This window comes from Myotis myotis, unplaced genomic scaffold (assembly GCF_014108235.1).
Source record: "Myotis myotis isolate mMyoMyo1 unplaced genomic scaffold, mMyoMyo1.p scaffold_m19_p_18, whole genome shotgun sequence".
Classification (NCBI taxonomy): Eukaryota; Metazoa; Chordata; class Mammalia; order Chiroptera; family Vespertilionidae; genus Myotis; species Myotis myotis.
Genome location: NW_023416322.1, coordinates 22,577,522 through 22,603,572, shown reverse-complemented (window position 1 = coordinate 22,603,572; position 26,051 = coordinate 22,577,522). Strand labels below are relative to the sequence as shown.

At 44.3% G+C, this 26,051-nt stretch overlaps 1 protein-coding gene across 1 annotated transcript in view; it reads left to right on the top strand.

Moving 5' to 3' along the window:
- The window catches only part of BRINP2 (BMP/retinoic acid inducible neural specific 2), an 88,332-nt gene extending 79,981 nt beyond the window's left edge, over positions 1-8,351 (top strand). The window contains exons 7-8 of the mRNA XM_036344808.1: positions 1,582-1,804; positions 3,421-8,351. Of these exons, the coding sequence (XP_036200701.1) occupies positions 1,582-1,804; positions 3,421-4,537 (1,340 nt within the window). The 3' untranslated portion in view covers positions 4,538-8,351. The remainder of the gene's footprint in view (positions 1-1,581; positions 1,805-3,420) is intronic.
- Positions 8,352-26,051: the final 17,700 nt, after the last annotated feature.

Sequence of the window (26,051 nt, the reverse complement as noted above, 5' to 3'; positions counted from 1 at the left end):
AAATTAATGTGAAAAGAACTCTGCACAATTCTATTCATACATTTCAATACTAATGAATGCTAGTTATATGGATATATTTCAAAAGCATAATGTTAGATAAACCAGCAAGAGGAAGAGATATATACATATTTATATATAATATCTATATATAATGCTATAATATAATAATCTATTAAATATAATACACATTTAATATTATTTATATGGAGTTGAAGAACATGCTAGTGAATACTTAATATTTTTACAGATAAATACACTTGTAGAACACATAAAAATATGTGATAACGATAAAGAAAACATCCAAGAGAATGCCCACATCTCGATGGAGAAGTGGGGAAGTCTGGGGTATTCGAGCATATTTATTTGTCTTACTTCCTTTAAAAAAAATCTGAAACCAATATGGCAAAGGGCCAAATGCTAGGTAGTTGGCACATGGGAACTTATCCTGCTATTCTCCATACCCCTTTGTAGGTTAAATGTTTTATTAAACAGAATGATGCACATGATAGTTGTAAGTTGCACTACAGGAGTGATTCTCCACTTCTCTGCAGGGGATGCAGAACCAGATGCTTGAGAAGTCAGAATGAGCTGAGGCACCTGTCATTCCAAGTTCTAGGCAAGGCATTTAGCAGCTAAGAACATCCCACCCTAGTCTTCCAACCCCAGCTGCTATGGGCTACTGGGGATAGCTGTTCCATAACTTTTAAGTGTGCGGGAAATGACTTCGGGCTTTCACCACCATGAGTTGCTGCTGCTGAGTAAACAAGGACTCTCTGGATCTCCATCAGGAGACTGGTGGCTGCAGGTCCCATTAAAGCAGATGTGGACAAATCTCTGAGCATGAATTCAGAAAGCATGATGTGACCAGGAAGCCCGGAGAACATCTCAGACTGGCAGTAGGAGCTGAGAACCAGAAAGCACATTGCTTCTGGATTAGCTACAGGAAAGAATGGGTATCTGAGCAAGAGTGGAAGCTCAAAAAAAGGAAGTATATCCCAGAGTAAAAAAAATAAAATAAAAAATAAAAAAATAAAAGGATAGGGAGAGGGTGGCTGGTCTCAGAGACTGAAAGGCTTTTAGGAAGATTTCTCAGCTGGTGCTCTATCCTCTCTGTGTTCCCATTGGTTAGTCAGTTCTGGGCCATCGACACCAACCTCCAGCACTGCTACCAGCAGTGGGGAGCCAGCTTGAAAGGGCTGTTCACCCTTAAGAGTGCCGCATTTTCCATAAGGGTGCTGTGGTGTCTTTAAAGATTGACCTCAGACTGCATTGTGAATGACTTACAAGGAAGTAGAAAGGGGAAAAGGATATGTCCAAGGCCATTGGCCCCTTGGGGATATCAGAGATCTGTCTTGAAATTGAGAAGCATATTAAGGACAGGAAGGATGGGAAAGAATCCTGAAGCCATATTTTATGGTATATTAATTACTTCTCTATAAAGCTATTGAAAAATACATAAATAAAGGGTCTGGGAGAAGAATGGCTGCGAAGCCAGTGACTCTGAAGGGCTGGGGAGCAACCACCTGCCCCTCTGGGGGTGTGCATGGACCCCCTCAGCCCTGCCTGTGTCCTTGCCCACAGAGGAATTCCAAACCCTGCTGAAAAGGCTGCCTGACGACAGGTTCCTGAACTCCACAACCATCTCCCAGTTCTGGGCCATGGACGCTGGCCTCCAGCACCGCTACCAGCAGCTGGGAGCCAGCTTGAAAATGCTGTTCAAGAAGATGCATCGGATCGTCAGCCGGCTCTTCAACCTCTGCAAACGCTGCCACCGGCAGCCTCGCTTCCGTCTGCCCAAGGAGCGGTGAGCACCCCAGGCCCCAGAGCCAGTGCTTGGTACCTCCCCAACAGCTAAGGCCAGGGAGGACCCTCTGCCCAACATGGGAGACCCAGCAATAGGGAGCTACACACATGGCTTTTTAGATGCTCCTGTTATCTTGACTTACTCATGTGTCATCCTCAACTATGAGATGTACCTCAAGTGAGTGAGTGAAAAAAAGAGAGGCTAATTGGACTTTTATATATAAATGATGGTAGAATCAAATGTTATCCTAATAATACTCCTATTCTCACTTATTTCCATTTTGATAAGACTTCTAGGAAAGAAAGGGGGGAGTCAAAGCTCATACACCAATTGCTTGGGATGAGAACTACACACATTGGATTATTTTGAACAGGTGACTGCTCCAAGTCACAAGAGAAAAGAGAGCTGGGGTCTCATGTCCTCGGGGACAGAGTGGGGCTGTATCTTAGGCACTCACTCATTCATCTGCTCATTGAATCATTTGTTCAACAAGTTTTTATTAAGTCCACATTGCATGTGCTGTGATTAAGCTGTGGGGGACATTTGGGAAGACTGAAAAAATATACAGAAACATAAAAACTGAAAAATTGCAGCTATGTGGCAGCCACTCAAAGCCACTTCACTTCATGCTCATGGAGCGTAAAGAAAAAACATGGTCTAGCAAAGGCCAGAGAGAAAAGCCACCATGGGGAAGGAGGAGCGGCCAGGCTGTAAGGGAGATGGAAAGGCGGGTGCATGTGAGCCGGGCATTCCAGGAGAGGGAGCTGCCCTGGCAACAAACCAGAGGCGCCACTCTACCCGAGGCACAGGTGAGAAGGAAGAGGAGGGGGGGGTGCAGGCCAGCAAGGGTTTTCAAGACCAATTCATTTCTTTTTCAACAAATAATTATCAAATATATACTGGGCACAAGGAACAATTCTAGCTCCTAAGAACACGTTGGCGAATAGCACAGTGTCCCTACTCTCAAGGCATCTGCAAGGAAGCCATCCATGAACAAGTCAGCACCAAAAGAACACAATAATTTTCGATCCTGATCACTGCTGTGGGTTCACAGAAACAGGGTGACGAGACAGAGAGTGACGGGGCGGTTCTTCTGAAAGGGAAGTCTCGGAAGACCTCTTTGAGGAGGCATTATCACAGAGCTGAAATTTTTTAAAGGAGCCATGTTAGAAAATTCCTATTCTTGGTGGAAGAGTGAGAGAAGCAGAGGGAACACAAAGGACAGCGACTAAGAAGTGGGGAGGAAGTCGGCAGGATGTTTGAAAGTGGAGAGCCGGCTGTGAGAAGATCTTATTTAGGAGGCTGGAAGCCAGATTTGACACAAAAGATGGGGCAGAGCTTCTGTAGGCTTTTGAGTGAGGGAGTGAGGCAGTACCTGGGAGGGATGAGCTTGGCGGCTTCCACTTCAAGGTTGATGTCAAATATTTCTGGGGCAGATCTGTCAGAACCTGAGTCCCAGGCCCTAGTCAGTAGGGTTTCCATCTTTTAGAGAATGTGGGCCTTTAATTTCCTGAACGCCTTCCCTGTCTGCTGGTCACTGTCCTGGTACCCTCAGGGAGGATGGCGGTGTGTGGCTTCCTACGACTCTTGCTTCATTTCTGTCTCCTCTCCCAAAGGTCCTTATCCTTCTGGTGGAACCGAATCCAGTCCTTCCTCTACTGTGGAGAAAGCACCTTCCCTGGCACCTTCCTGGAGCAGAGCCACAGCTGCAGCTGCCCCTATGACCAATCTTCCTGCCAGGGCCCCATCCCATGTGCCTTGGGTGAAGGGTCTGCCTGTGCCCACTGTGCCCGGGACAACAGCACACGCTGTGGGGGCTGCAACCCGGGCTACGTGCTGGTCCAAGGGCTGTGCCGGCCAGAGGTGGCTGAGTCCCTGGAGAACTTTCTGGGGCTGGAGACAGACCTGCAGGACCTGGAGCTGAAGTACCTGCTGCAGAAGTGGGACAGCCGCATCGAGGTGCACTCCATCTTCATCAGCAACGACATGCGCCTGGGCAGCTGGTTTGACCCCTCCTGGAGGAAGCGCATGCTGCTCACCCTGAAGAGCAATAAGTACAAGCCTGGGCTGGTGCATGTGATGCTGGCCCTGTCCCTGCAGATCTGCCTCACCAAGAACAGCACCCTGGAGCCCGTCATGGCCATCTACGTCAACCCCTTTGGAGGCAGCCACTCTGAGAGCTGGTTCATGCCCGTGAACGAGGCCCACTTCCCGGACTGGGAAAGGACTAACGTGGACGCGGCTGCCCAGTGCCAGAACTGGACGATCACCTTGGGAAACAGGTGGAAGACCTTCTTTGAGACAGTCCATGTTTACCTACGGAGCCGAATCAAGTCCCTGGATGACAGCTCCAATGAGACCATCTACTATGAGCCCCTGGAGATGACAGATCCCTCCAAGAACTTGGGCTACATGAAAATCAACACCTTGCAGGTCTTCGGCTACAGCCTGCCCTTTGACCCAGATGCTATCCGGGACTTAATTCTCCAGTTGGATTACCCATACACTCAAGGCTCCCAGGACTCTGCCCTCTTGCAGCTCATAGAGCTTAGGGACCGGGTTAACCAGCTTTCTCCACCTGGCAAAGTCCGGCTGGACCTTTTCTCCTGCTTGCTCCGGCACCGGCTCAAGCTGGCCAACAACGAGGTGGGCAGGATCCAGTCCTCCCTGAGGGCTTTCAATTCCAAGCTGCCAAATGCTGTGGAGTATGAGACAGGCAAACTCTGTAGCTAATGGGGTGTGGAGGGGGGGGCACTTCAGTGCTGGACAGGGAGGGGATCCATGCATCCAGGCACTCACCTTGGTGCCAACAAGGTGCTCCCTTGAGACTCTGCATCCAGCAGATGAGACCTCGGGGAATGGACTGACACAGGCAGGAGAGAAAGAAACAGCCACTGCACATGCACACACGCCGCGGGTGTGCGCGCACGCTCCCTCGGGGAGGCTACAACTCAGCAGCCTTGTGTCTGTAAAGTCGGTGCTTTCCAAAATGAATGCAGTTGAAGGAGAGGAGCCAAGGGAGAGATTAAGAAAAAGAACCAGCCAAACCATGAAACAAACAAATCCTTAAAAGTGATTCTTATCATTCAAGGAAGCAAGAGGGGACAAACGGAAGGGGTGGAAGCTCCTGCTCCCCCTCTGTGGAGTCACTTTTGTAGTCTTTTTGACCAGGTTTCTTGGTGTTTCGTGATTCCCACACTGGCTCCTACTTTTTGTACTCTGCCTCCTCTGAGCCCTCCTGGACGCTGACTGCTCCTCCAGGCAGCTCCTTTAGGAAACAGGGGAAGTGACACCAACTGAGGACACTCAGGGTGGGCAGGCGGTCTTGCTCCCCCTTCACCTTCCTCCCTCCCCCCTGGTCCCCTGGCTTCCTGGGCTACTCCAGTTTTGGGGCCTGGCTTGTTCCATGTCCCCACCCTGGTCCAGCCAGAGCTCCCTTCCTACCGCCCCCAATCTGTCCAAGAAAGCAGCTGTCCAGTCAGAGAGATGATGTCTAGGGAAATGTTCTTTTTTAAAAACAAAAACAAAAATATTTATTTTGTGATTGTTTTCCTTGTCAATCTGCTCCAGCCACATGAACATATGAGTAAAAAAAATTTAACTGATTTAATATATATTTTTAAAGACCTTTATTAGAGGGAAAATGAGAGAGAAAAGAGGAAAAAATAGTATAGTTTCCTGGGTTGCCTGGATTTTTTTATTGCTCTGTGGGTGACACGTGGGTGTCCTTAGATGGTGGATATTGCTGTGTGAGAAGCTGGTTGACTAGTATATACACAAGTGAATGCATGCCTATCTTGACTGGGTGTGAGGTGTGTGTGTGTGTGTGTGTGTGTGTGAGAGAGAGAGAGAGAGAGAGAGAGAGAGAGAGAGAGAGAGAGAGAGAGAGAGAGAGAGAGAATGAGTAAAGATTGGAATGAGATGGAGTAAGGCAGAATTCTCCCAGGTAATCTGGCTTCCCCTCTCCCTTTTCCCAGGAGTGAGGACTAACACGGGTTGTACACTATCAGGAGAATGAAAGTCTTTGCTCTTTAGGGGAACTGCAGCCTTTATGCTGGGCAAATGCTAGCTAAAGGGGGGACCTCTGCTTACACTGCTGCGGACATCAGGAGAGTTTTCCACACTCTGCATCTTAAAGTCTGGGATCGCCCTTTGAGGACACTGGGAAAGATGCAGACTTGGCACGAGTTTCCTCCATTCGGTCTGATCACCACCTTCCCAGCCTGAAAAGCAGGTTTGACATACGCCACACAGGGCAGTGCCTCTTCTCTCCTTAGTGCCTTCCCCAGGAGGTATGGAAATCACTTCACAGCAAATCTTTTAAAGAACCATGTCTCTCTGTCTATTCCCCACATGCCCTGAGCACAATGTGTAGGCATGACAACCCCCATTTTATTCAAGCGGAAGTCACCACATAAATACTAAGTACCTCATTCTGTACCTGTGGTACATCTCAGTTGGTACAAAATGAACTGGGAGACAATGAGAGGATGGCCATGTCTATCTGCCCAAGAGCTTCCATGTTTGTCACTGCATAGAGAAGAATCCAGCATTTTATTTAATACCTGAACCATCTCTCTGTTCACGAGGACCTGAAATCCCAGGCAGATAAGAAGCCTAGGGCATTTCTTTCTTCACAACTCCCTGAAGTCTTCTAGGCTGGGAATGCAGAGTGATGGATGAACTAGGGACGAACAGTTATTGCCCATTTCTAGTTCAGCCACTACTTGCTTGGGGGTGGGAGGGTGTCTCAAGCTCTTTGTCTGTGGGATATGGAACCAGCAGATCATCTTCATCAATAGGGCTGTGGATGTACCAAGACTGCTTCTAGAAGGCAGATGGAAGAAAAGGAAGAAATAAAGAATGGACAGGATTCCTGAAGGGGCTGTTAAAGACTTAATACCATGAATTCAGCATAGAATTTCTCAAAAAAGCTAGGCTAAGAAATGCCATAATAATAAAAGGATGCCACTGGTCAAAATTGTCACTTTCAAAGTCTATAGTACCCAGATGATAGGAAACAACTATTCCCAGATATAGTCACAAATAAAGAATTGTCACTAATTAATAGTGGATTGTCAATGTTGGTGAACTCCCTGTGGAATTAAGAGTCAAATCACAGTTCAGTTACTGGCTATAACAATCAGGAATTCAAGCCTTAATTGTCACCCTAAAGAACTAATACATCAAATGTAATCTGTTCTAATGCTTGAGACTAATACCTCTAATACTAAATAATATATTTAATGCCTGCTGCTAATAATATAATGCCATGCTCTGCAGGCCTACTCACACTCACACAGCCAAAAACGTAAATGAAGTCTGTTTCAAATACTGGGTATCACACATAGTTCACATACAGTTCTTGGCTTCTTTTCACAAATATGAAAACAGTCATCATGATGGGCAGAGCCGCCTTATGTGTAGATGGAATGCATTGCTACGTGATGTCCTGCCCCCAAATATCATCGACAAAGTCTGTAATTCCATCATGCAAGTCTATTCTCTTGCACAAGAGGGGTCTTCCTTTTTTTGCCATTATGTTTCATATGAAAACAAAAATGCCCTTAGAAGGAAATAAATCTTAGAAGTTAACCCACTGGCAAAAGAGAGGATGCAATTTTTGGAGTTGGAAGGTTTTTAGAGGTCATTCAGTCAACTCATTTCTGATGTGAGGAAGGAGAGGTGACAGAACTTGCCTAAGCTTCTATGTATTAGCAGAACTGGTAATAGCACTGAATCTGCTTTTTTCTCTACCTCTCTCGCTAGTACATCTGGGTGTTGGGAGATGACAGGCACCCAGTGTGGGGCTTAGGAGTGTGAGGGTGGAGGAAAGGTGATTTCCCTGGAAGAAGAGGACTACTTAGAGGTGGGAAGAGCTTCACATCTTTCCCTGGTATTGGTTCTAGCAAAAGTAACCAGCTTCTCTAACAGGCAATAGAAAAAGACTGAAGTTTCTCCCGGGACAAGCTTTCAGCACAGCCTAGACATATTTCCATCCAGGTTGGATCTCCTTACTGGATTCCTGATGACTCTATCAGCTACATGTTTTTTAATTACAATATCCTGCCTCTAATTTATTGATGTTTTCTATAGATCACCAATTAGAGTTTGAATATCTTTGCAAATCTGCGTAACAACTTTGTGAAGGCTAGAGGTATCCGGGTACCATCAACACCAAAGGGCTTAGGTGGTGCAGTCAGCATGTCAAGTGTATGACTGGAGTCTAGGCCATGGCAGAGAAGGGGAATGAGGCAAGTTCTGCTGTACAGAGTTCTCCTTCTAGCAGTAGAGTGAGCATGTGGGCCAAAAAAGCTACCCAAGACAAAGCTGTGGCTGGCACTCCTGGACTGGAAGGACAGGTGGAAAATTCAGATAGTGTGACTGACTGTAGACACACACCTTTCTTCTGGTTCTGCCTTCAGCCATCTCTACACCCGTGAGCAAGTCATTCCACTTCTCCCATTTTGCTCCTCTGTGTATGAGGGAGTTGGATATTCTACCCAGGTACTGGGGGTCCTTCTGGTACTATCCCTTTAAAAGCAGTATGACCCAGGCCAGACTGGTTTGGCTCAGTGGATAGAGTGTCAGCCTGCGGACTGAAAGGTCCCAGGTTCAATTCCAGTCAAGGACATGTACCTTGGTTGCGGGCACATCTCCAGTAGGGGTGTGCAGGAGGCAGCTGATCGATGTTTCTCTCTCATCGATGTTTCTAATTCTCTATCCCTCTCCCTTCCTCTCTGTAAAAAAATCAATAAAATATATTTAAAAAAATAGTATGACACAGGAGACAGTCTGGGAAGTTGGACAGACCTGGATTTGCATAGAGGCTCCACATTTATATTTAAGTGACCTTAATTCTTGACCTGTCCCCTTATCTGTAACCCAACTACTTCATGCCCACCTCCTTAAGATTTTTCTTTTTTTTTCTCTTTCTGAACACTTACCTCCCTGCACACTTTTGCTCTATACTCTCCACAACCCATGTATATCTTCAATTCTCCAAACATCAAGCCTGTTTCTTCTCTTTCTCCTTCCCTCCTTCCTACTTTCCTTCATTCATGTTTTAAGTGCTAGGCACTAGGCTAAAGTGTAGGGTATTGAACACTCTTTGAAACATGCTTCCAGGCCATGAAGAATTGCACAATATAATGTGGGGGGTGGGGTGCATACACAAATCAGAGAGGTGCATTCTCTAGTAGAGATGTACAAAGTACTGATGATGCACAGAAAAGTCACTCCCTGGAAGAGACACTAATGGCACTTACTGTGAACCTCCTAGAACTATAGAAGCAACACCCCTGATGTTTTACATCAGATGTTTTACATCTCAGTGGAGGGAAAGACTAACATATAACATGTGCATCCTTCCCAGAGAGCAGAAAAGTGCAAGGATGGCAGCAGAGCCCCACTGAAGTCACACGTTATGTCTGGTCGGTGCCCTTATTTCTAACTCCTGAACCCCATGTCAGCACCAAGGCATTCAGTTTAAGGCATGCTCAAGGGGCTGCCATGGGAGGTCTGTTTAGTAGCAGAGCTGCTTCCACCTCTTGAGAGTACAATGGTCTCAAAAGAGTGCTTCCTGACTTAAACGTGCATATGATTCACCTGCAGATTCTGATTCAGCAGGTCTGGGTGAGGCCCCAGATTCTGCACATCTAACAAGCTCCCAAGTGATGCTACTGCTGCTGGTACGTGGACCACATTTTCAGAGGCAAGTTTCTTAGGGAGTCTGCCTATTAGCTTCCTGCAGCATCAGCACTCTAAAGCAGGAGCCTCCCAGAAGCACGGGGGTTGAGAAACAGAAAGGTTAATCATGTCTGGCTAGGAGGTGAGGACCTCACTTATGAAAATCTTGATGCTCTACTGGCCTTTCATCTTTCAACCAATTAGGAGCCAGGTGTCTAACCTCTATGTACCAATAGAGCAAAAAAGCAGAGAAGGGAGAAAAGAAAGGAAACAACCAAATCAAAATTCTGTGGACTGAGAGCTAGCTTGCTTATGAATGCGTTTACAGCAGAGCAGTCCCACCGACCGGCTAAATCATGCTGGCAGAGTAAAAGGTCTTTTTTCCCTAAGCCTATCAGAGTAAATCTGTTCAGAAGTGGGAGAGGGAGTACCTGCCACTCTGTGGAAACACATCAGACGAGACAATTAAATTTATACCAGCAATGCGCAAGCACCCAGAGGCCCCAGACTTCAGACTGCACCTCCAGGCACCTCATCTAAGAAATAAAATGAATCACTTTTGTTTTCAGCTCTGTCCTCCTCCCCTTCAGCCTGTATGATTATTACTACCCTTGCATCATTAATAAAAATAGCCACTGGAATTTATGGAGGGTCATTCTTCCAAGGATCTCAGAACTTGGAGGAATAAATCAATCAATGTTATTTATTGAGCATTTTCAGCCAGTAGATGTGAGGAATAAAGCACACATGTATTTAGTAGGCACACTCCCTTAATTCAAAATTTTTGCAGATGACTTAAAAAGTGAAACTTGGGTAGGGAAGAAGCTGTACAGCTAAGTGAAAACAGAAGCTGGACTTAGAATGCTTTGTGGAGTCAGACTACCTTGGTTCAAATCCCGTCTCTGTCATTTACACACTGGGAGAAGCAGGATATGTCATCAAATCTTTTTCAGCCTCAGTCTGCACATCTGTGTAAGAGGGACAATAGCAGTGTGTATAGCATAGGTTGTTGTGATGGTCAAATAAGGAAAGACATGTAAAGGATCTCGACAGGTTCACAGTACATGCTCAGTAAGTGTGGGTTGTTTTTAATGCATTAGATACTTTCTATGTTTGGGGAAAAGGAAAGGGAGGGGAAGGAAATAGAAGCAAAGGAAAAGCAAAGAAATATCCATGTTATTCACTTGCTGAAGAAACCTCTTCCTTAACAAAGAGACATTTATCGCCTGGGCCATTACAGAAGGGTCATTCGATAATATAATGGAAAAGGTCTTCAATTACAATTTTGTGGCAGACTTAGATAAGCCATTCAAATGGATATTTTTATACAGACCCTCCATAAAAGCAGAGAATAAAATATTATAACATCACTCCTCACCAAAATGCCCGTGGCTGGCTAGGTCGTGTGGCCCAAGCGCATTGTTTCTGATGATGTAACTTATTACTGTGATCAAGCCTGGAGTACCTAAGCCAATGGCTAGTTAATGTGCCCATTAGACTGTCCCTTTCCAATAGTGCATATTAAGTGCACTTTTAGCAAATTCCAGATTGCAGTCAACTCCTGGTTGAATTCTTTGATGAGGAGCCAGGGCGTAGTACTAACATACGTTTTTTAGATACAGACATGAGGGAGGCAGAGTTTTTATTCCAGTTGTATTAGAAGTATAAGACTTGGGTAGGCAGAAAGGTGGAGAAAATGTTCTAAGAAGAGCATATATCTGGGCACATATTCAAGGACATGATGAGGGTTCAGCTTAATGTTCACATTCTAAACCCGGCCTCCTGGGTCAATGCCCTTCACTTTCTTCCTTCTTCTTTGTCAAATAGCAGCTTTATTAAGATAGGATTCATATACCATAAAGTTCACCCTTACTTTAAAGTGTACAATTCAGTAGTTTTTATTCAAAAGGGTGTGCATCAATCACCACTATCTAATTCCAGAACATTTGCATCGCCCAAGAAGGAAACCCTATGCCCATTAGCAATCTCTCTGTATTCCTCCCTAACTCCCAGTCCTTGGCAACCACTAAATCTACTTGCTGTCTCTATGGAGAGGCCTGTTCTGAACATTTCATATAAGTGTGATCATACAATATATATGATGCATAAACATCATATGATTTACAAATACAAATATTTTCTCCCACTATGTGGATTTTCTTTTCATTTATTTGATAGTGTTTTTTTGAAGCACAACAGTTTAAAATTTTGATAAAGTCTATTTTTTTCTTTTGCTGCTTACTTTTGGTGTCCTGTCTACACATCTCCTGCCTAATATCACACAGATTCATGCCTATGTTATCTCCTAAGAAGGAAGTGTTTTAGAAATGCAAAAGAAAGAAACTCTAAGAAGAAGGTTCAGAGTTTTAAAAAAGTTTTAAGAGTCCCAGCTTTTACATTTAGGCCTCTGATACATTTTGAGTTAAATTTTGTGCATGGTGTGAGACAGGGGTCCAACTTCTTTCTTTTGCATGTGGATATCCAGTTGTCCCAGCACATTTGTTGAAAAGACTTTTCTTCCCCCAAGGAATTGTCTTGGCACATGTATCAAAAATTAATTGACAACAATTGTATGGCTTGATATCTGTACTCTCAATTTGATTTGATGTATCCATATGTCTCTCATTATGACAATACCTCACTGTATTTATCACTGTAGCTTTGTAATAAGTTTTAAAATTAGGAAATATATAACTTCCAACTTTGTTTTTCCATATCAAGATGTTATGGCTATTCTGGGCCTCTTGTATTTGCATATGAATATAAGGTTCAGCTTGCCATTTTCTGCAAACAAAAAGGCAGCTGGGATTTGATAGGGATTGTGTTGAATCTGTACATCAATTTGGGGAGTACTGCCATCATAACCATGTCTTTTGATCCATAAATATGGAACATCTTTCCATTCAAATCTTTAACTTCTTTTAATGGTGTTTTGTAGTTTTGGGCCTTAAAAGTTTCACACTACTTTTGCTAAATTTATTTATAAGTATTTTATTATTTTTATGCTATTATAAATGGAATTGTTTCCTTCATTTCATTTTTGGATTGTTCACTGTGTATACAACTACAATCGCTAAACTTGATTTATTAGTTCTAACAGTTATTGTTTTTTGGTGTGGATTCCTTAGAACATTTTTTATACAGGAGCAACTCATCTCCAAATGTAGTTTTACTATTCCCTTTATTCTTAATGACTCGACCCCAACCAATGCTTTCTTGCTCTTGCTGTGAAGATTCATTCTTGCTCTTGCTGCCTCCTGTGGGGCCAGGAGGACTTCCCCTTTATGCTCTGACCAGGAGCACTTGAGAAAATTATTTTACTCTGGAGTCAGGTTGGCCTACAGAAAAAGATATCTCTCTTAGCATTATCTGTGGATACATAAAAGCATCCAAAAGCTAAAATGATGAAAAGGTGAGAATAATCAATAATCCAGGTGTTTGTTCATAGCCCATCTCCAAAGTTTTTAGCTGCCTTCAAAGACCATTCAACAGCAGTGGTAACTGAATCAGCCTTAACAAATTAGAACACATCCTGGCTGCCATGGCTATTTAGTTCACACTCTCACTGGGCCGGCACCAGAGTGGCCAATGACAAATATTGGCTTTTTCACCAATTGGCCAAGTCATTCTGCCTAGTTGTTCAGTAGCTCTTCCATGGTAGGTGTTTTCTGCTGAACGTTAACATACAGTTTGAAAATCTTCATGCTTCCACTTCCATAGATCCATCCACATGTCTTTTTACTAGACTTCCTTGTCTCTAATCTGCCAATATTTCTCCTTCCAGGGCCTTGACCAACCAATCATGCCATTCACCACTGCCCATGAGTTCATCTATATATATATATTTTTTCACCTCAAGCCACCTCTCTTTCTACACAAAACTGATGAACTTAGCATCAAAACTCTATTCTCTGGAAGGATTTCCCCTCATCATTGTCCGTTAAAGCAACCTTATAAGTGAACCTAGGCCTTTTTATTTCTCTCTTATCTGGTCATAAAGATCTTCCCATTAAGCCCCCAATGTGAGCTGTGGGGGATACACTAGTGCAGCACGAATGGATGGCATGGGGTTCTGGGTCACCTACTTGGTTATCTTATGCATTTTCTCCTTCTCTGCTTGTTCCAACCTTAGTTGTACCATATCCATCTTAGAATGGATTGCTTTAGGACTGGTCCCGCCTTATGACTTGGTGGCTTTGATCAAACCCAGCTCATGATGGATAATGTACTCACAGAATCCCTTGGTATCTCATGGTCAGAAGCTCTGTATTTACCAGGGCCAAGTAGCACATCAGTAACTGCTTTTTGATGGCGATAGTCCTCTATTGTAGATGGCAGGGATTTTTCTCCAGAACCCCAGAGGTTTACATTGTGATTCTTCTATTGGGTCTTCCATAAACTCTACACATTATCTTCTCCTACCATAGATACCTCTAGTACCATATGGGTCTCCTGAGTCATATGGCTCAAATGCCAAGACCACTTTACCATAGTCTGGTCTGTCTGTTGAGCTCTTTCCTGCTCTGAACATAACGCAAAGCCCAGAGCCTTCAGAGTTGCCCAGCAAATGAAACAGAGCAATATTCCCAAGTACAGAATATGCTGCCTCCAAAACCTTTAAAGGCTATTAAGATTTATGCTACTTTCTTAGTAATGGGAGGTGTAAGAGACAACACTTTGTTGTTTAATTTGGATGGAATGTTCTGGCATTCTCCAGTACTCTGGATCCCTAAAAAGTTCATTAATAAGCTGGTGCTCTGAATCTTTCATCTCCACTCTTTGGAGCACATGTGTTTTGCCAAAGGTACAAACATACTTGCCACTTCTTGCTCATCTGGGCTGATAAGCATGGCACTGTCAATAAAATGGGTCAATGTGAGGTTCTGTGGAATGTTAGACATTCCATATTCCTCCTAGCAATATTATGTCAGAGGGTCCAAGTGTTACCATAATCTAAGGTGAGACCATAATTGTGTACTCTTGTCCATCTCACATAAATATGAACTGCTTCTGAGCCTCTTTTCTTACAGGGATGGGAAAGAAGGCACTCACCAAATTAATCAGTGGTTATTCAGTATGTGTTGGAGGCTATATTAATCTGCTCTAGTAAAATCACATTCGGCACAGTAGGTGCAACTGGGGCCACTAACTTGATTAAGTTTGCCGTAGTGAATCATTCAGTTGTGATTCATTTCATTTTTTTAGGGGCCATTCTGATGAATTCAACGGGGATTTGTCAAAGACTCCCTTGTATTCTTTGTACCTTTGAAGGTAGCACTAATGTCTACCATTCTCCCCAGGTTGCAATATTTTTTTTATTTACTATCTTGGCTTGGGGGAGGCACAGTTGCAGAAGTTTCCACTTGGCTAATATTTCTCACTCTACGGGTTAAGAAAGCAATGCCAACTCCACGGGTTTCTGCCAAACTCCAAGTATGTCTCTTCCAATTGACCATCAGGTGGGTTCATGAACCAGTGAACACACTGTGAGCCAGACCTAGAATTCCAGGATCCCATTTATTATCTGTTCCCAGACAGCCACACTGAATGGCAATACTCCCCAAATGGATCTGCAGAGTCAATTCTAACAGGAGGGCTATTATGGCATATGAGTCCCATTTTGGTTATCAGTGTAAATTCTGACCCTATACTCATTGAAGAGTTTGGATACTGCTTTTTCCCAAATACACAGTCACTTGAGTAAATGACTGTGGTCCCTTAGGAAAAGAACTGGCGGAATTTCAACAGAATATAATTGCTATGTATTTGCAGTCCTCCTCAGAAGCAACTCTTTCTGCCTTTGGTGTTCTGGGTCTGAGAACTGACTCAAGTGTGGAAACTTGGCAAAGTAACATGAATTTCAATTTGAGAGGCTTCCCTCAGCCTTCTTATCATTCATCTTTGCTATTTTTTTATGTAAACTAAGAAATAGCCCCTTTAACTGCTAATCTAACTTGCCTGTAGAAATATCAAGTTCCATTAATATCTCCACAGTTCTTTCAAGTTTAGATTGCCGCTTCAACTGAACCCAAATGCCACTTGGATTTTGCCACATAATGTGGTATCTGTGGCCACCTTGCTATCACTATGATATCTGCAACTTCCTTGCTTCTGAGGTTTGAGTGCCACCACTGGGACCTTTATTGTATGGGGCTCTAATCAGGCAATCAGGAAGTCCAGTTCTATATTAGCCTCTCCTACCTTGGCCCACAGAGAATAGTCATCACTGAGCTGTTCCCACTTGTTCCAGGGCATTGCTTATTGGTTTGACACTTGGAGCATCCTTCAGACCCTTCCATGAGACATATTCAACTGGTGGTCTCAGCCGTATACAGTGCATGCACTCCAGTGTGCTAACTTCTTTGAACCTTGATCTGTTCCTTCACCATGCTACATGCCAGTTCCAGCATTTTTATTTCACATAGCGTGGGCCTTCGCTTTTTCCAGATCCTAACAGCCCTTTACCAAGATAGTCTTATCATCTCTTGGATATTCACCCAAATGTTGAATCATATAAAATGGAGACTATGCCTCATGTTCTGCCCCTCTTGATCCAATACTCCATGGTTCAGTCCTGTACTGATGCTACCAGCTACTACTACAGGTACACATTCGCCACACCTATAGCTCCCATGGCATATGCTCTCTCTCCTTCTACAACAGGCTCAGCATGTCTACCTCTAGTCTAGTTGTACTGAGATTCCATCTTCTTTATTGTGCTGTTTGGGGATTTAGGGGTCATCTTGCAAAGTGCATGCCTCATTTGAGTTCTCTGCATCATCTTTAAACCAGGAGAGGGCTACTCTCTTCTAAAAAGCAGATGGGTGGAGGGGACTTCCGGAGCCATCAATTTAAGGTACTTAACTGCATCTACTCAGACATTCCAGGTCTCAGCATCCTCCTCCTTCCCTGTTTGAGCCCTGTACTTGGCGTAGGAGACTTACTGAGGCTAAGAAGTCAGTCCTCCCTGAAGATCTACTATTTATATGATTCAGTCCTGAGCCTAGTTTTCTATTCTCTTGGTATTCTGGCTGCGGGAGATTAGGGTTTCCTTAAATTCTGCTAAGAAGCCCCTCTAGCTTTCTTGTGTGCCTTGAAATGGTGATTAATCATCTGAGCATTATTTATCTTTCAAAAATCAATGATGCTCAGCAACAGACACCCAATTCCATGGTCCTTATAATTACAATTTCCCTTGTCCCACTTGATCAGGAGGAATACTACAATAGGCCTTTGTACCCCCTTCTATGGACATCCCATATCAGTCTACCACTGGTAGAAGTTTTAACAACTGCTCAGGAAATTCCTCACTTAACAACTTCACTGCTGCAGCATCTCAGGGGCTAGCCTCACTCCACCTACTACCTGTGATGAAGTTTGCACTGCCAGAGCCAATGACTGACCCATCTCCAAAACCCCATTTTGAAAGTCAGCTTCCTCAAAACACATTTTGTATCAACTAATCCTCTGATGAGAAGTTGCATGTGGAAGGTTGATTGGGGAGAGTTCTTGAGATGATACACATGTAAGGAAGTGAAGAAAGTAAGTTTGAGCAGAAAGAGAAGCTGAATTGCAATGAAGCTTTCGCTGAGCCCTAAGCAGATTCTGTTGGGGTTCTGGAACCTAACCAACCTTTCAGAGTTGTCCCAAACTGAGGCAAGAGAGCTCAAAGTTTAAATCTCCAAGTGTGCAGTCACTGGCTAGAATTATGCATGGGAGAGGCCATAACTTTGGATATGGCATTTCTTAGTGAGAGGCATAGCTTGGAACTGTGAGCAGTAAATGGTTGATATTCAAAGAAGTGCGGAGATGTGTGTCAACTCTGAAGAGGGGACCCCTGTGGCACACGACAACATCTGTTATAATGACCTCTATTATGACCCCACCATGACCATCGCCTATCTTTCACAGTGCCTCACCAGACTGGAATTTCCACATCTTTACTGATAATGTTGCTTACTCTGGGCATTCAGGATTGCTCTTGAAATCAAAAGGAAAATATTCTTCCATACCATACCACCACAAATGATCCACTGAGTGTGGCTGGCACATGGGGCCATGGGTGACAGCCTGGTATCAATGAGTGCTGAGAAGTCTGGCCCAGCCCTCTACTCTGTGGGCACTCTGGTTTATAGCACCTTGTCTTTCTTTGACTCAGAAACTAATAAACGAGGTCTGGAACCTAAGAGAGAAAAATTTTAGTTTGGCATTACAACTTCTTGACTATGACACTGTCCTGATTAATAATCACCTTGAAACTCCAGGGCATCACCCTCTAATTAAGGTTGCCCTTCTCCTTCAGTCTCCTGATTCTCAAACCTCCAGGGTCAAGTGAGAGCCCAAAACAGTCTATCTTAGTTGAGAGAGAGAGAGATAGCGAGAGCGAGAGCTAGAGCGAGAGAGAGAGAGAGAGAGAGAGAGAGGCAAAAACCAACCGATGGTCACCAAACCTTTCCCCTTTTTCTCCTTGACACAGAGTTAGTATTTGCCACCCTCTTGAAGTTAAGTGCCTGAACTCTGGACAAAGGGTTGTACAGATGATATACCTCCTCCCAGACCTTCCCCATAGATGCTCCCACATGCAATTCTCTTATTTCTTTCCTCTCCTAGGAGCAGACAGGAAAGGGTTCTGAGGCGTGAAGGTTAGAGCCATGAGATATAAGGTTTGAGGGTCCTCGGATCTCTGCATAGAAGAAAGCTGTCTAGGGGAGCTGCTCCTCCAAATCAGGCTGATGTTACACAAATAATCATTTGCTGTATTATCTCAGTGGAGTTTGGGGGTTGTTTGTTATAGCTTTTGACCTACGCTGACTAATATGGAGATGGCAAATGAATGTGAGTCAGAGGGAACACAAGGGAATCTGAGTTGTGCTTCCCACCAGCTCTAAGCACTAATTAGTAACTTTTTTTTCGATTCTCAGCACCCACCCAGTGACCAGATAGTTAGCTGACCAAAATAATCATTTTGAAAATAAACAAATATTCATCTGAAGGTCACCTTGATTGACATGGAGGTAGGCAAGACTTCCCAGTGATCAGAGGGTATAAATGCAGCTAAGATCTGGACCCACTGTTCTACCCTTTGGACACCCTGCATGGAGTTTTCATGGAGCAGAGAGTGACCTATGTTTCCTGCCTCCTACCCCCAGCCTCTCTCCACAGTGCAAGCAACTCTGGAGAGCTGTATCCTGTATCTATTCAGAAATGTGCTCTTTTCTTCTTCCAAGAAACATAAAAGCTGTTGATCTGTGCACAGGAGTTTAGCTGGGGGCATTACCTAAGACAGCATGGGCACATCAACCGAAGATAAGGAATGAGGGCTCTGGGGACACATTCCTGCACGTAACCATGCCAGCCTGGCACTGCACAGTGTTCGCACTCCTCCAATTAAGCTGTTCGGTTCTCAATCACCGGGAGCTGATGCCAACTGCTGGCTGCTGATAATCAAGAGTGGCTGAGCCTGGAATGCCAGCAATCCTGCCTCTTTGCCTCTCCTGCCCTGGCTTCACTGTACTCTTCCAGCCTCCACATGCCAGCCGGGTACTAACTTCCCTCCCCCTGGGTGAGATGGAAAGAGACACCTGGGAAGGTGCAGTGGGGCCACTATGAGGTATCTGCAGTCCATGCCTGGCGCTTCAGTGCTGTAAACACCACCTATTCATGTGGGATGTCAATTCTTGTTCCTGGGGAGAGCAATCAGCTTAGGTAGTGAGGAGAATGCCGGCTAAGCATACATTCGTTCCCAGCCTGGGCTGGTGCTCTATATACTTGATCTCCAAGAATCTTTACATCATGCAAGGTAAATATGGTGTCCAATTCCACAAATAAAGAAACTATGGAAAGCCAAGTTACATAACAATGTGTCTATCATCTTCTCTACATTCCCGTCACTAAAATCCTGAACTAGAAATTTATCATTATCCCTTAAACCTTGAAAAAACCTGCCTCTGTTTTTTAGCCTCTAGATTCTGTGCTCTAGACATTGTTCAATACTGTAGCCATTAGCCACATGTGGCTATTGATCACTTGAGCGAATGTGCTGTTAGTGTAAATTACACACTGGATTTTGAAGACTTGGTATAAGAAAAGACATAAAATAACCCATTAATCCCTAGAGTGCCGGGGAGCGTGATCGCGCTTCTCCTGTCTTTCGTCAAAAGTGCCGGGAATGCTAGCAAAGCTTCGAAATGACCTCCAGTTCTAAGTCTGCTTTTATTAGTGATGATGATATTGCTAAATATGTCAATGTAGTAAAGGTTTCCTTAAGTTTTTGAATATGTAACTTCATTTATTTGCGATTCATAATTTTTTCCCCAAACTCCTGTAAAATCAGCAAAAATGCCTTGGCAATTTTAGCATAGTTCCTAGGATATTGGTTGGCACTCAATGGGTTAATTACATATATATATATATATATATATATATATATATATATATATATATATATATATATATATATGGCTAATATGCAAAGTGTCCCCACGGGAGTTCAACCAGGAGACCGGGAGTTCGATCGCTCACTATGATGTGCGCTGACCACCAGGGGGTAGCGAGGAACAAAGGAAGGCCACAGCCGGCAGCCAGCAGCCGGGAAGGAAGGCCTTGATCACTAGCCAGGCCTAGGGACCCTACCCATGACAAGTTTCATGCACCGGGCCTCTAATTGTCTAATATACATTATATGTTGAGATGGTTATAATGATTCTATTTGGATATGTTAAGGCAAATAAAATACATCATTCAAAGTAGTTTTTCTTTTTCTTTTTTAATGTGCCTAGTAGAAAATTTAAAGTTACTCACATTGCTTACATTTATGGCTCATAATATCTATGAATTGGATCGTGCAGTGTTTAGAGACTGATCAGAATGTTTGAAGCACAAACTGACCACCTCACCCTCCTGCTCCCGTAGGCAGTGGGAAAAATTCCCAGTAAGGCTGATAGGACCCTCCCTGTTCCTTCCTCATCTCACTCGTGTCTCCCACACTCCACTTTTAATTTCATGCTCCTGGAAGCTCCATGTAATCATTCACCCCACCATAGTGTTTCTAACATCACTACTTTGTTTATGCTCTTCCCTCTGCCTGAAATACCTTTCTCTTTAAGAGTCCCCTGGAAAACTTCCCGTTCATCTTTCTAGACTCCATGACTCCTTCCAGAAGCCTCTCTAACTCTTTCCTTCACTCCAGGGCCAAGACTAAGGTTGGGCAAGCAGGGCACCTACGTAGAACATTTAAGGAAGCGCTTCCACAATCTAAGTAGGGCCTCTTTAGATCTGGTGGCCCAGGTGCCTCACTGGTCTCACCCTAGTGCCCACCTCCTCTGCCTTGCTGGATATTCTCCTTTTTCAAGTAATGCCCCTGTGTCAGTATGTGGCTGCAGGTCAGCAATACTTTAATTTATCTCTGCATGTGACCGTTTTGAGGGTAGGACCATGCTTTATTCACTAGCGAAACCTAGCAGCCTGCTTTGTACCAAAACATTGATTGTGGCCTTCATGAAATAAAACTCTGTCCTGAGGAATTAATGTGTTGTTGTTTATCAAGCACTGTGCTATGTGCTGGGGATTCAAAGATGGCATAGTCCCTGCCCTGAGAAAAAATGAACACACCTATTCTATGCCCCCTGCTTTCCTACTTAGGACAGAAACCCCCCAGCTTGAAACACTGACTACCTGTGCAGCCGGCTGAAGCCATTTCCAGGCCCCCTCCCAGAGTCTCTGACTGCAGACTGCAGCAGAGCTCAGCGGTGCCACGATCAAACTCAGAGAAACATATCTCCACTTTGTCCCTTCATCCACTTACTTATTTGTTCCTTTGACTATTATTGAATGCCTACTCTTTGTAAGCCGTTGTACTAGGAGCTGTCAAGGAAACAAAGATAAATCAGGGAAGAATAATGTCTTATAGATGCCTATAGTTTATGAAATGTCTCCGTATGCACAATTTTGTTTGATCAGTGCATTAAAGATGATCTCCCTTTTAGAGATAAGGCTTATTTGTTCCAAATCACACATAAGTAGATAGTGGGGACTAGAATCAAGGTCACACAGTAAGTGATGGGGACTAGAATCAAGATCATATAGTAAGTAGTGAGGTTCAGGATCAAGGTCACACAGTAAGGACAGACTAGGATCAAGGTCCCATGTAAGTAATGTGAACTGGAATGAATGTTACATAGTAAGTAGTGGTGACTGGAATTGAGGTCACATAGTGAACAAGTAGAGGGGACTAGGATCAAGGTCACATACTGAGTTTGTAGGGGTGACTGGAATTGATGTCAAACAGTGAGTAAGTAGGGGGAACTAGGATCAAGGTCAGACGGTGAGTATGTAGTGGGGACTGGAATTGAGGGGCACTTGGAATAAAACCTAGCTGTCTTCCAACTTGAAACAGAGTTTGTCCTAGAAAGATGACTCACAAGAATTTCATACCTAGGAAGATGGGCCCAGCAGAAAGAAAGGGAGGGAGAAAGAAAGGGGATCCTGGAAGCCAGCTCGTGGAAATGAGAAGGGAGGACCAGCTAATCTCAGATGTGGTTCCCAGCTAGCCTAAAGGCTGTTGCTCAGTCCCAATGAACGGGGGCCCAAGGTGAGCTCACCTGCCTGTGTGCCTGGAGTGAGCTCTGGAAATCTCTGAACTTCTCCCACCTCCCTCCCTCCTACTCTTCCTCCCTTCCCTACCCTAAGGAACCCCTCTATCCCCACAAAGGAGGGATGTCCTGGCTTCTCTGCTGCATAGCCCCTCTTCACCCTGTGGTCCCTTCTTCCCTGGATGATTGGTGGACCAGAGAACATGCCTCACCTCACTCTCTATGCCTCTCCCCGAGGCTTGCTCATTAGCCTAGAGCCAGGGTGGGGGTAGAGGGAGAAGCAGTCAGCAATAAGCCGACATCCCCACCCCTCAGGCCAGCTCTCACCTATCCCCTCCCAGGGCTGGGCTCCCAAGGCTCTGAGACCAGGTTGTCAATTAAACAGACCTGACAGCTGACAGCTTTCTGGAACAGCCTGGTTAGCTTTCCTTCTCTCTCTCTCTCTCTTTTTTTCCCTTGTTCCTTTCCCTTGTTGTTGTTGCAAGACTGAACGCCTGACTGGAATTTAAAGCAAGGCTTTGGGAGAAAAATGCACGCTAGCACCATGCCCTGCTCTCAGCTTCCTTCTCAGATTGGCAGCTGTCCACTGCCTGGGGTCTGAGAATAGGACACCTGCTAATTGTCAGAGGAGGGGTCTGGAGCAGCAAGGCAGGCTCAGACTGGCAGACACCCGACTAACCTCTGTCTGGGAGCTGAGCATGTTTTTATCTGGGGGCAGAAAGGGGCAGTAGTTCTCCAGGGAAGTGCCTCTCACCTGCCCTCCAGGTCCTGAAGCCCCTTTGCTCTCTTGACGTCTGGGATGCCAGGAGGCTCCTATGCCTGCTGCTAATCCATCCTGCTCATGTTATCTGTCTGCTCCCCTATCAGTCCTTGCTTACTGCAGATACATAGATAAATAGATGGATAGATAAGAAGGAGGGGCTCTAAAACGCTTAGATAAACTATCCTATTTACATCTCTGACTCCAATCTATCAATCCATCCGTCTGTCTGTTGTGTTTGTGCTCTCTCTCAATCTGCCACTTCAGTCCCCATTAACCATTCATCTGTTTTCCTCCTGCCCTACACTCTCCCCTCCCAGCCCCCATTTCCCAGCATTAAAATAAATCCGAAGCTGAGATACAATGAGGCATGTCCTTCCACTCCAGTTATTGCTATCGCAGAAGAGTGGCCTTGGGGGCTGACACTGGTGGCTTCCTATGACTCTCCTCCTCAGGAAATATGCAAATGTCCTTTGGAACACTTAGGGGCACCAAGGAGCAGGTCTTCGGCTGGGCTGGTCTTGAATTCACCGTTTTGCAAATAGAGCAAAAAGTTCTCTAATCTAAGTTCTTTTGGGGAAAGAGAAGAGGTGGGGATGGCAGTGGGCTGGGGGAGGGGGAGAAAGAAAGGCATTTACATTTTTTGTACACAAAACAGTTTTATCACTGTTCAAGTAATTTGAACCAACTGGATGAAGTGAGAGAGTGGGAGAAGAGGAAAAAAAGGTGGGAATTTTATGCATTTCATTATTAGTACTATTTGTTGACATTCAAACAGTTTCTTTCTTTAGATCCTCTGAACTTCAGATCTCACTACTCACAGCTATTTGGGGCTATTTTGAATGATTCATTCCCAGTAAATGGTGTGAAAATGCAGGATAGTAATTGTCTATACAAATATCAACGATTTAAAAGAAAGATAGAAAAAGACAAAAGCCCACCAGCCTCATCAAATCAAGATTCTTTTCTGCATGCTAGGCACCAAAGGAAGAAAAGAAAAAGAGTGTAGTATCTTGCCCTTTCCTTGGGGCCAGAAAACAGCCAATTTTGTTTGGTCAGAAAAACAGAGCAAATCCCAAACTTCCCATTGCCCTTATGAAGACTCTGCAATCCTATTCCCATCATCATTCCCAGGATCCAATCCCAGCTGGTGGCCCTGAGACTTTCTCTGGCACCCACACATCCTTCTGTTGACTTCTGGATAAATGTGATCAAAGGAAGGCAGCATCGCTATCTAGAAACACAATAAGATACAATAGAACTTTGTTTAACATGAAAAATGTAAGCTCTGAGGCCAGCCTGATCCCCAACACACAGGTCAGAGATGTGGGTCCATGCTCACACCCTACCCCGCAAATACTAGTATGTCACTTGCCACTTAGAGGGCAACACATTCTGGACCCTATGAAGTTTGAGTTGAGAACTTGGAAAAGAGATTGAGGGGGTTGGGATGGAGGTGGGCAGAGGGGGGCAGCTGCTGCTCCCAGACTCTGGCAGATCTCATGACAACTCTCAGAACTGCCGGAGACTTGCCTCCCTATTCACGTTGGAGACTGCTGGTGACAAATGAGCAGCTGCCCAGAAACAGAGACACCGTAAGGCCAAGGAAGCTGGGCTCACGGTAGGCACTTTCACCCTCTAGCGCTAGAGAGACTAGAAAAGGGCCCTATTGCAGCTGAGAAAATAAAGTACAGCTAACAGCATTTACTCTTCCACCCTTTAATCGATACTGACTGGCTCAGTTTGGGGGCATGTGATATTTATTTGTAAGCACACACTGATGAATATCAGATGTCAATAAGTAATTATGAACCCTGGGAAAGAAGAAAAGGCCTATTTCTCAAGCCAACCAGATAAGTATTCGAAAGCCAGTATTTTTTTTTTTTTTTAAATGGGAGACCTTTGCTCTCATATACGTTATTTTAGAATAAAAATTCTAAATAAATATTATTTTACAAAATAAAAGTGAAGAAATAGGAGATCTAAGCTTTCCCTTCTCTGATTCTGACACAGGGTAAATAACTTCATGTCCTGAATTTTATTTGGTTTACTTGTAAATGAAGAAATGGGAATGATGCTGCCTTACATTTCTGAGAACTGTGCTTCTTGAGGGCCCTTCCAACTGTATGATCCGTAATTCTGAGGAATTCATGGGTTCATTATTTAAGGGAAGAAAAATTTTCTTATTACTTTAGAGATAATCCCAGAAAAGAGAAAAGCAAATAGTGAAGCAGATAGTTGAGTCTCTTTATATCTCTACTTATTCAAGGCAAAAAAGGAGAAATAAGAAGCTTTAACTCATGGAGTCCATTATAACAACAGATGTGCTGAGAAGAAATGCAGTGAGATAAATCAGCACAGCGCCAGGCACATTGTAGGTACACAATAAAAGTTTGTATGAATAGATAGATGAATGAATGAACTAAGACGCCCTGAGTCACGGCTAGCTCACATGACCACCTGGTACAAAGAACATCTCTAGTGAAGGAAGTCACAAAATATCCTTGGGGACCTTTAAAAAGAAATTAATTATTTGGTGTACTGCTTTAGGAGTGGCTCTGTGTGAAGACAGTGGAAAAGGCCATATCATTGTACAGACCAGCTGTATGCATCTCCTGGGGATGTGATTTTCAGGCAGAGAGCCGTCCCTTATCCTCAGATCAGCATTTGGGAACTACTGTTCGATGTGTTGTTTTGAGGGCCCTTCCAGGCCAAGGATTCCACAATTTTGTGGAACTTACATGGGGGAGAAGTATCTAGGCAAAAAGAGTTCATTCATCTCACATTTACTGAGGATGTACTGAATGCCAAGTATTGGGAATGTAGCAGTGGATAAGAAAGCATAGTCATGTTGCTATGGTCTCTCACTGAGCACAACCAACCTGACCTCCAGGGAAAACCAATGGAAATCTAGCCCCCCAGCACCCCAACCCATCATCATCCTATAGGACAAGCTTCTTCTTCTTTTTTAAAAAATATATTTTTATTGCTATCAGAGAGAAAGGGTGAGGGAAAGAGAGACAGAAACATCAACGATGAGAGAGAATCATTGATTGACTGCCTCCTGCACGCCCCCCCACTGGGGATCGAGCCCACAACCCAGGCATGCGCCCTTGATCGGAATCGAACCTGGACCCTTTGGTCTGCAGGCTGACACTCTATCCACTGAGCCAAACCAGTCAGGGCTCTTTTTTTTTTTTTTTTTAAA